This window comes from Oncorhynchus gorbuscha, linkage group LG13 (assembly GCF_021184085.1).
Source record: "Oncorhynchus gorbuscha isolate QuinsamMale2020 ecotype Even-year linkage group LG13, OgorEven_v1.0, whole genome shotgun sequence".
Classification (NCBI taxonomy): Eukaryota; Metazoa; Chordata; class Actinopteri; order Salmoniformes; family Salmonidae; genus Oncorhynchus; species Oncorhynchus gorbuscha.
Genome location: NC_060185.1, coordinates 2,291,046 through 2,302,942, shown reverse-complemented (window position 1 = coordinate 2,302,942; position 11,897 = coordinate 2,291,046). Strand labels below are relative to the sequence as shown.

General features: G+C 44.0%; 1 protein-coding gene across 1 annotated transcript; it reads right to left on the bottom strand.

Moving 5' to 3' along the window:
• Nucleotides 1–9,044: 9,044 nt before the first annotated feature.
• Nucleotides 9,045–10,000, bottom strand: LOC123993821 (putative nuclease HARBI1). The gene is made up of 3 exons (XM_046296290.1): nucleotides 9,869–10,000; nucleotides 9,477–9,588; nucleotides 9,045–9,382 (listed from the first exon to the last, which is right to left on the bottom strand). The coding sequence occupies exons 1-3, from the start codon at nucleotides 9,935–9,937 to the stop codon at nucleotides 9,045–9,047; spliced, it is 519 nt and encodes a 172-aa protein (XP_046152246.1). The 5' UTR covers nucleotides 9,938–10,000.
• Nucleotides 10,001–11,897: the final 1,897 nt, after the last annotated feature.

The following is an 11,897-nucleotide window of genomic DNA, read 5'->3' as shown; positions in this document are numbered from 1 at the left end:
ACGCGCTTCCTTGACAACGGAGAATAATAAAATAAAAGGTTGTAGTTTCTGCGCAGTACCGGAAGTGGCCAGCAGGTGGCCCCCCTCTTCAACACCTTTCAGATGTGGTCAGGCTACCTGCTGCACATTTACTGTGCAGCCTCCAGGAGTCCAGTCTGAACCTGATATTCCAATGGACATGATACACGATATGTTTGAACCCATATAATGGTTGATTCAACCTAGCCTGTGGACCTAATCAACTAAACGGCACCTAAAGTTTTTATGTGCATAATAATAGTCAAATGCATATTGCTATTGAAAGAAGTTTGCTAATACTAAAGGTGTTTTTTTTTTTTACAGCCATCATTCCATCAGCTAGAATGGAGCTGGCGTTTATAGCAGCCATTTAATGGGCTCCTGATCAGTTATTCTACTTTGTGTGTGTTTTTTTTTGTTGCTCTGATCTTAAAGCTGCAATATGTCACTTTATGGGTGACCTGACCAAATTCACATAGACATGTGAGATGTAGATCTGTCATTCTCATTGAAAGCCAGTCTAAGAAGCTGTAGATCTGTTCTATGTGTTATAGATATGTCATTCTCATTGAAAGCCAGTCTAAGAAGCTGTAGATCTGTTCTATGTGTTATAGATATGTCATTCTCATTGAAAGCCAGTCTAAGAAGCTGTAGATCTGTTCTATGTGTTGTAGATCTGTCATTCTCATTGAAAGCCAGTCTAAGAAGCTGTAGATCTGTTCTATGTGTTATAGATCTGTCATTCTCATTGAAAGCCAGTCTAAGAAGCTGTAGATCTGTTCTATGTGTTATAGATATGTCATTCTCATTGAAAGCCAGTCTAAGAAGCTGTAGATCTGTTCTATGTGTTATAGATCTGTCATTCTCATTGAAAGCCAGTCTAAGAAGCTGTAGATCTGTTCTATGTGTTATAGATATGTCATTCTCATTGAAAGCCAGTCTAAGAAGCTGTAGATCTGTTCTATGTGTGCTATTTTTATGCCTCTCATTCTTAAATTTGAGTTTTTTGTGTCTTTTACTTTAGGTTTTGTAAACCAGTTTCAAACAACTTTAAGGGGGTAAATACTATATTTTGGGTTATTGAAAATATATTTCACAGCGGTTTAGATGGTACAATGATTCTCTACACTATTTTCAGTTTTGTCACAAACTATAGTGTAGTGGTATGTAATAGTACATAATGTGTCTTCATTATTTCCTATGACTGAAAATAGCTTCTGGACATTAAAGATCAGAGATCACTAACCTACATATTTGATGAATAATTATTATTCAATGACTCTTGGCCTTACAGGTCATACTGCTCACCCGGGACGAGGACCTAATCCCAGACACTGATGAGACTACGATACAGAGGTCGACGTGGGGGCCCCCTGATGAAACTACGAGACAGAGGTCGACGTGGGGGCCCCCTGATGAAACTACGATACAGAGGTCGACGTGGGGGCCCCCTGATGAGACTACGATACAGAGGTCGACGTGGGGGCCCCCTGATGAAACTACGAGACAGAGGTCGACGTGGGGGCCCCTGATGAAACTACGATACAGAGGTCGACGTGGGGGCCCCCTGATGAGACTACGATACAGAGGTCGACGTGGGGGCCCCCTGATGAAACTACGAGACAGAGGTCGACGTGGGGGCCCCCTGATGAAACTACGATACAGAGGTCGACGTGGGGGCCCCCTGATGAGACTACGATACAGAGGTCGACGTGGGGGCCCCCTGATGAAACTACGATACAGAGGTCGACGTGGGGGCCCCCTGATGAAACTACGATACAGAGGTCGACGCGGGGGCCCCCTGATGAGTCTACGATACAGAGGTCGACGTGGGGTCCCCCTGATGAAACTGTGCTTGAGTGAGTGAGTGGGTGAGTGAGTGAGTGAGTGAGTGAGTGAGTGAGTGAGTGAGTGAGTGAGTGTGTGTGTGTGTGTGTTTGTGGGTGGGGGGAGGGGGGTGTAGGTCAGACCAGGGGTGGAAGGGGGAGAGAGGGGTAGATGTGTTTGTGGGTGGGGGGAGGGGGTGTAGGTCAGACCAGGGGTGGAAGGGGAGAGAGGGGTAGATGTGTTTGTGGGGGAGGCCGGAGAGAGAGCATTTATGCATCCCACATCTGTTGCTATGGGGTAATGATGTTATGGGATGTATTGGATGTATCCTACAACTGTTGCTATGGGGTAATGATGTTAGGGACAGTATAGAATGTATTCTACATCTGTTGCTATGGGGTAATGATGTTAGGGACAGTATAGAATGTATTCTACATCTGTTGCTATGGGGTAATGACGTTAGGGACAGTATAGAATGTATTCTACATCTGTTGCTATGGGGAAATTATGTTAGGGACAGTATAGAATGTATCCTACATCTGTTGCTATGGGGTAATGATGTTAGGGACAGTATAGAATGTATTCTACATCTGTTGCTATGGGGAAATTATGTTAGGGACAGTATAGAATGTATCCTACATCTGTTGCTATGGAGTAATGATGTTAGGTACATGATGAATCACAATAATTGTTTGCCAAAATAATAATTGCTTGACAACAATGTGGATGTCACCTTGCCAGTCCTGGTTATACAATCCTACAACTCCTCCTCCACAATCCTTTTGAGGAAGGGCCTAGTTTATTACGCATTATTCGTCAATTGTGGAAATTAATAAAATAAAAATTTAATTTAATTTTTTCATGTATACAGTACCAGTCAAAAATTTGGACACAATCTACTCATTGAAAGGTTTTTCTTTATTTTGACTATCTTCTACATTGTAGATGTCACGCTGGACTAGGTGGGTGAAGGAATCAGACGCAGAGAGTTCCACTGGGGAAAAGTATTCTTTACTTCGGCACACAAAATGATAAGCCCAGTGATGCAGGGCGCGGACAACAACGTGACAACCCAAGAAACACAGGGTGCCAAGTTCAGAAAATAAATCCACCTCTACCTAAAATGCACACACGTAACATAAAGACAAACCCGCACAAAACAAGGGTGGGTCCATCTACTAAATATAGGGAAGCTCATTAAGCCAAACAGCAGGAACACAGGGGAAGCTAATAAGACAAAACCAACAGACAAACGAAAAAGGGATCGGTGGCAGCTGGTAGGACGGTGATGACGACCGCCGAGCACCGCCCCAACAGGCAGGGGAGCCACCTTCAGTGGCAGCTAGTAGGACGGTGATGACGACCGCCGAGCACCACCCCAACAGGCAGGGGTGCCACCTTCAGTGGCAGCTAGTAGGACGGTGATGACGACCGCCGAGCACCGCCCCAACAGGCAGGGGTGCCACCTTCAGTGGCAGCTAGTAGGACGGTGACGACGACCGCCGAGCACCGCCCCAACAGGCAGGGGAGCCAACTTCAGTGGCGGCTGGTAGGACGGTGATGACGACCGCCGAGCACCTCCCCAACAGGCAGGGGAGCCAACTTCAGTGGCAGCTAGTAGACCGGAGACAACGACCGCCGAGCACCGCCCCAACAGGCAGGGGAGCCAACTTCGATGGAAGTCGTGACAGTAGAATAATAGTGAAGACATCAAAACTCTGAAATAACACATAGTGAATCATGTCAACTCAGCAACAAAAGAAACGTCCCTTTTTCGTGACCCTGTCTTTCAAAGATAATTTGTAAATATCCAAATAACATCAGAGATTTTTATTGAAAAGGGTTTAAACACTGTTTTCAATGCTTGTTCAATGAACCATAAACAATTAATGAACATGCACCTGTGGAACGGTCATTAAGACACTAACAACTTACAGACGATAGGCAATTAAGGTCGCAGTTATGAAAACGTAGGACACTAAAGAGGCCTTTCTACTGACTCTGAAAAACACCAAAGAAAGATGCCCAGGGTCTCTGCTCATCTGCGTAAATGTGCCTTAGGCATGCTGCAAGGAGGCATGAGGACTGCAGATGTGTCTAGGGCAATAAATTACAATGTTCGTACTGTGAGACGTCTAAGACAGCGCTACAGGGAGACAGGGACGGACAGCTGATCGTCCTCGTAGTGGCAGACCACATGTAACAACACAGGATCGGTACATCCGAACATCACACCTGCGGGACAGATACAGGATGGCAACAACAACTACCCCAGTTACACCTGGAACGGACAGGTACAGGATGGCAACAACAACTACCCCAGTTACACCTGGAACGGACAGGTGCAGGATGGCAACAACAACTGCCCAAGTTACACCAGGAACACACAATCCCTCCATCAGTGCTCAGACTGTCCGTAATAGGCTGGACTGAGTGCTTGTAGGCCTGTTGTAACGCAGGTCCTCACCAGACATCACCGGCAACAACGAACAGCCCGGATCTCAATCCCATTGAGCACGCCTGAGACCTGTTGGATTGGAGGGTGAGGGCTAGGGCCATTTCCCCCCAGAAATGTCCGGGAACTTGCAGGTGTCTTGGTGGAAGAGTGGGTAACATATCACAGCAAGAACTGTCAAATCTGGTGCAGTCCACGAGGAGGAGATGCACTGCATTACTTAACGCAGCTGGTGGCCACACCAGATACTAACTGTTACATTTGGTTTGCCCCCTTTGTTCAGGAATACATTATTCCATTTCTGTTAGTCACATCTCTGTGGAACTTGTTCAGGTTTTGTCTCATTTGTTGAATATTGTTATGTTCATAAAATACATTTTAGATTTTAGATTTTTCAAGTAGCCACCCTTTGCCTTGATGACAGCTTTGCACACTCTTGGCATTCTCTCAACCAGCTTCACCTGGAATGCTTTTCCAACAGTCTTGAAGGAGTTCCCACATATGCTGAGCACTTGTTGGCTGCTTTTCCTTCACTCTGCAGTCCAACTCATCCCAAACCATCTCAATTGGCTTGAGGTCAGTTGATTGTAGAGGCCAGGTCATCTGATGCAGCACTCCATCACTCTCCATCTTGGTCAAATAGCTCTTAAACAACCTAGAGGTGTGTTGGGTCATTATCTTGTTGAAAAACAAATTATAGTGCCACTAAGCTCAAACCAGATGGGATGGCGTATCACTGCAGAATGTTGTGCTAGCCATGCTGGTTAAGTGTGTCTTGAATTCTAAATAAATCACAGACAATGTCACCAGCAAAGCACCCTCATACCACCACACCTCCTCTATGCTTCACAGTGGGAACCACACACCTCCTCCTCCATGCTTCACGGTGGGAACCACACACCTCCTCCTCCATGCTTCACGGTGGGAACCACACACCTCCTCCTCCATGCTTCACGGTGGGAACCACACACCTCCTCATCCATGCTTCATGGTGGGAACCACACACCTCCTCCTCCATGCTTCACGGTGGGAACCACACACCTCCTCCTCCATGCTTCACGGTGGGAACCACACATCTACTCTGCGCATCACAGACACAGCGATTGAAACAAAAAAATCTACATTTTGGACTTATCAGACCAAAGGACATATTTCCACAGGTCTAATGTCCATTGCTCGGGTTTCTTGGCCCAAGCAAGTCTCTTCTTATTATTGGTGTCCTCTAGTAGTGGTTTCTTTGCATCAATTCGACCATGAAGGCCTGATTCACACAGTCTCTTCTGAACAGTTGATGTTGAGGTGTGTCTGTTACTGTGATGAATTTATTTGGGCTGCAATTTCTGAGGCTGGTAACTCTAACGAACGTATCCTCTGCAGCAGAGGTAACTCTGGGTCTTCCTTTCCTGTGGCGGTCCTCATGAGAGACAGGTAACTCTAATGAACTTATCCTCTGCAGCAGAGGTACCTCTGGGTCTTCCTTTCCTGTGGCGGTCCTCATGATAGCCAGTTAAATCATAGTGTTTGATGGTTTTTGCGACTGCACTTGAAGAAACTTTCAAAGTTCTTGAAATGTTCCTGATTGACTGACCTTCATGTTTTAAAGTGATGCTGGACTGTCGTTTCTCTTTGCTTATTTGAGCTGTTCTTGCCATAATATGGACTTGGTCTTTTACCAAATAGGGCTATCTTCTGTATACCAACCCTACCTTGTCACAACATAACTGATTGTCTCAAACGCATTAAGAAGGATAACATTTCCACAAATTCACTTTTAACAAGGCACATTCCAGTTGACTACCTCATGAATCTGGTTGAGAGAATCCCAAGATTGTGCAAAATATATTTTAATTTTTTTAACACTAGAAGGCCTTCAACCCCAAGTCGCCTCTTCACTGTTGACGTTGAGACTGGTGTTTTGCGTGTACTATTTAATGAAACTGCCAGTTGAGGACTTGTGAGGCGTCTGTTTCTCAAACTAGACACTCTAATGTACTTTCTGCTATAACAGCCTCCACTCTTCTGGGAAAGCTTTCCACTAGATGTTGGAACATTGCTGCTATAACAGCCTCCACTCTTCTGGGGAGGCTTTCCGCTAGATGTTGGAACATTGCTGCGAGGAATTGCTTCCATTCAGCCACAAGAGCATTAGTGAGCTTGGGTACTGTTGTTGGGCAATTAGGCCTGGCTCACAGTCGGATTCCAATTCATACCAAAGGTGTTCGATGGGGTTGTATCAACATGTTTTGTTGATCCAGAGTTACCCCAAGCAGCTTAGTCACCTCAACTTGCTAAATGTCCACATTATGAATTACTAGATTTAGTTTAGGGTTTATTGAATGATTTTTCCCAAAGACAATGCTTTTAGTTTGAGTTATTCCTCCTCCACCAAACTTTACAGTAGGCACTATGCATTCGGTCAGGTAGCGTTCTCCTTGCATCCGCCAAACCCAGATTCATCCGTCGGACTGCGAGATGGTGAAGTGTGATTCATCACTCCAGAGAACGCATTGATTATGGTGGTCTGCTCGGTCAACCCATTTCACGAAGCTCCCGAAGAATAGTTATTGTGCTGATGTTGCTTCCAGTTTGGAACCCAGAGACAGATGATTTTTACATGCTCCAGCACTCGGAGGTCCCATTCTGTCAGTTTGTGTGGCCTACCACTTCACAGCTGAGCCGTTGTTTCTCCTTGACGTTTTCCACTTCACAATAACAGGACTTTCAGTTCTAGCAATGCAGAAATTTGACGAACTGACTTGTTGGAAAGGTGAAAGTCACTGAGCTCTTCAGTAAGGCCATTCTACTGCCAATGTTTGTCTATAGAGATTGCACGGCTGTGTGCTCGATTGTATACACCTGTCAGCAATCGGTGTGGCTGAAATAGCCGAATCCACTCATTTAAAGGGTGTCCAGATACTTTTGTATATATAGTGTATGTGTTCACGAGATTCTCACCTACATCTTTCCATAGAGGCCAAACAGTTCTGACGTTACAGACGATTTTGTGAGAAGACCGATTTTCTGGTGGTCTGACAAACATCTCTCTAGCTCGTTCACCTTTCACCGCAGATGCGGAAGTGGATCGGTTGGCGGATGTGGTGGAATGAGATGCATCCAATGCAAAACATATATCTCCTGATTAAATGGTCCGAGGTCAGTTTTATAACAGACATTACCTGTTAAATCTCTTGTTCACAATAACTTTTGCATTGCTTGTCATAGATACATAAAAACAAGTGATAATTGTTCCAAAAAGGTCTGGTCTACTTGTACAACCTTTGATTTGCATTGGTCCTTCTGTAGCTCAGTTGGTAGAGCATGGCGCTTGTAAAGCCAGGGTAGTGGGTTCAATCCCCGGGACCACCCATACGTAGAATGTATGCACACATGACTGTAAGTCGCTTTGGATAAAAACGTCTGCTAAATGCCATATATTATTATTTATTAAAAAGTCAAGTGTTGATTTGTTAGAAATATTCTAATCATATAACAATGCTTTTTAATCTCTTGTCAGAACCTAGCAGTTGCGAGGGACCAGGTTGCCAGGTGCCTTATCACAACGTGGGGTCAGCCAATCAAAGGCAGTCATCTTGGGTTCCAGGGGCCTGTTGCACAAAACTAGGATAAGGGATTAAGCCAGGTGATCCTGGCTCAATTGATCCGTAATCCGGTTGCACTAAAGATGGATAGGGGGCAGGAGGATATGTTATGGTATAAATTACCATGGAGATTTATTCTGTGGAGCTAGCCTGCTCCAGACCAGGCTAAATTCCAGGATCTATTTAATCTCATCCCTAATGTCAGTCAGCAGTCACCACAAATGGAAACCAATAGTTATTTCACTGCTCACTATACATTGTTATCACATATAACTAGACCCACTGTCATTATTTAAACGTTTGTGATCATTAATTTCAATGATTTTGGATAAAAAATGATTTTTAGATGTTGCTATCATTAGATAATTTACAGTTTCCCATAGACTATATATAAAATGATAGAATATTAGGGCCACAGAGGGGAAAAAAGACAAGTCATAATATTGTAACCAGTTGTTTTTTAAAGGAGGACAGTTGTTAAAATGACAGATGCGGGGCATTTCGTGAAATTGTACTTCAGTATGGTTTCATAAACAAAGACATGCTGATGTGCCAGAATATTAAGTATCACATTGTCATAAGTATCAAAACTGTAAAAACAATATGTAGCTTTTCTGCAGAAAGAACCAGCCTCATAAATGTATGACTTTATCCTTTTCTTCAGTGTGGCCCTAGTACTCTGTCATATAAACAAATACACATTCCATATGAATATAAAAACACAATGTGTAACATTATGTTCCTTTATTGAATAAGGACAAAACAAAGCAGGTAAACCATCAGCTCCTTTCGAAACTGAAGTCACAGTGACTCTACAAGATGGAAAGCACAGAATCCAAGCATATTATACAAAATGATACATACACATTCAAAGGTCTGTATATAACACACCCTGCATGTCTGCACACTAAAATAAATGCAGGACAAATCCATACACATCAACTGAACAGACAAATGAATGGATGCAGTAGCCTCCCTGCAGCCTTGTATTACACACAGTATACCGCACAAACATCATAAGAGGCCAAATTCGTAAAAAAAACGAACCCAAAAAACCCCAAATTCCTCTGCCACCGCAGGACATATTTTTAACCAAAATTGAAAGCACACATACTAACTAAAATAATTCAACACATATTGGTCCCTCAGCAGCCGACCACTGTCGTCATCAGGGAAGATTGCCGGATTGTCCCAGTCCATGGCTGGTGGCACTCTGGGGCCCTCTCCTTCCTCAGGCAGGCCACATTGTGGAGGACAGCACAAGCCACAGTAATATCACATGCCCTAACAGGGCTGACCCTTAATTTGTGAAGGCAGTGAAAGCGTGCCTTCAGGAGGCCAAAGGTCATTTCAACTCTGGCCCTGGTCCTGGCATGGGCATGGTTGTAGGCCTGCTGTGCTTCCTGGGGGTCTGTGAAAGGTGTCAGGAGAAAAGGCTGGCAGCCATACCCCCTGTCTCCCAGCAACACACCAGAGAATTCACCTGTCAACACAAAATCTCATCATTACTACCTCATAAACACAGTGATATTCTTGACACAGCCATGATGGTTATAAATAGGGGTTGTGTGGCTTACCTTGTGATAGGCACTGATAGATTTCAGAGGCCCGAAAGATTCTGGAGTCATGGACTGAGCCAGGCCATTTTGCCACAACATTGCTGATCACACAGTCAGCATTGCAGACCATCTGAAATCATAAGATGAGGAATATTACACCAATCAATGCACATCACTGGCAATGCAGAGTGTTCGTCAATGGACAATATCAAAAAGTTATGTTCACCTGAACATTAATGCTGTGAAAGGATTTCCTATTCACAAAATCGGCCTCATGGGCACCTGAGGGGCTTTTATCCTTATGTGTGTGCAGTCCACTGCACCAATGACATTGGGGAAACCTGTCACACAAAGTAATGAGTATCCTACTATGTGTTAACAGTTGTCCTGTAATTTGTAGATCCTCTTACCTGCAATCCTATAGAACTCCTCTTTGATGTCACAGAGTCTTCTGTGGCCAGGGAAGGAGATGAAGACATCTGCTAATGCTTTGATAGCCAGACACACACTCTTATTGTGCGGAAAATTGTGGCCTTGTTCAGCTGTTCTGCATCCCCACTGAGTACAGGAAGGCTCCACTAGCAAAAAAGCGCAAGGCCACACAAACCATTTGCTCCACACTCAGTGCATGGCTCAGTGCAGTGCGGTGCTTAATCCTGGGACCCAGTAGTCTGCATAGATACCTGATGCCATCTGCAGAAAACCTGTATCTTTCATATAGATGGTCGCCAGGGAAGGCCAGTGGGTCCAACCGGTCCCTGAAGACCCTTTCTCGCCTGAAGGCTCTCCTCCACAAGTGCTTCTTCATCCACCACATCTCGCACGAATGGGCATGCCATTGTCAGAGCAGAAAAGGAACACACAATTTTGGGCCTTCATATAGGCTGGTGGCCCACCTGGTGCTGGGGGGGTGGGCTGAAACGTGCCTTATAACGATGACTTGCGTTGTACTGATTGCAGGGAAAATAAAAAAAAACCTTAGAAAGATGCCACCGTCCTGTGTGCTCACAATAGAGCTCATATGTCATAGCTCATGACTTTCTGAGAATATACCTAATTTTTATTTTTGAGCTGTATGTGTCATCTTCTTGGAGCTGGGGGAGGAAATACAAATAATGATTAATACATTTGTGTTCCAGTTAGCATACAGTGTACATTGAAGGCATATCTCACCTCCCTCTCAAGGTTTTTATTTCAAGGTCAGTTTCCTAATTGTCCTCTTTTTTTATTTCGGACTCAGTGCAAGATTTTCCATCTTTTTCTTCTTGTATACTGAATGTCTATGTCTGCCAGTTCTATTTGGCGCCGGAGGTGGTTGCCATACAACTTTCTGATAGCTTGTGAGCTCTGTGAACACAATACAATTAGCGCAGCTGGAATTTGGCAGGATGTGGTGTCCTTTTATTAATACGCACTATGTTGCCAGGCTGGTTTTCCCACTGTATAGCATCTGGGTCCTGTAAAAGAAATTAGATTTTTTGATTTTGATGAGGATTCCTCACCATTGTAGAGTAAATAGTACTTTCACAGTCTTACCATGATACCTCATGCCTTCTGGAATCCAGAGAGATGGTCTCCTCCTCATCATCATCGTCTCCATCATGTGCTGTTGCTGCTGCACTGGGGCCTTCACCCTATCACATTTAATCTGATTCATATTGAAGCTAGTAGACAAGACATGCCAGGCCTACAGTATGCCTTTGATGGAGTACTCACTGGATCAGCATCGTCTGGTGCTTGTGCTGGTGGCTCTAACAGGAACACAGTGCTGCCAGACACTGCAAGGCAATAGGTAAACCAAAGTCAGACAGTCCAAATTGATTCAATATGAATGTGGTTGTATCCCATGTAGAGATGGAAGGACATACCTTGAATGAAGCGGGTGGCATCTTGGGAGGAACCTATGCTCATCTCTTTCCCCCCAGGGATCCCCTCTAAGACGGGCCTGCCTTTATTTAGCTCCAAGGCCATGTCCTCTGCTGGGGTAAGGTCAGCCTTTGGTGACCCACCACCCATGCCTTGTCTGTGGGTATTCTTTTTCACTGCTAAAACAGTACAGACAATGTGTGAGCAGGCACCTTCTGGCTACAATATATGCTTGTGCTTTGTTAAATATTAGTCAGGGACCATACCATTCTGCAGAATGTTCTTGTATTTGATTTTGACCTGCTGCCATGTCCGTTTTGGCCCGTTCATGTTTAATCTACACACACACACACACATTTAATGGAGTCACACTGCAAAAAATTACTTGGTATTTTTGTCTTGTTTTCAGTAAAAATATTTAAAAAAAAAAAACTTTAATAAAGATGTATTTTCTTGATTTGCTAAATGACCTAGCAAAATAAGTATAGGTTAGACAAAAAATATAAACTTTAAGTAAATGTGTGCTTAAAATAAGCAAATAAAAAATCTGTCAATATAATAAAAATTCTCTTG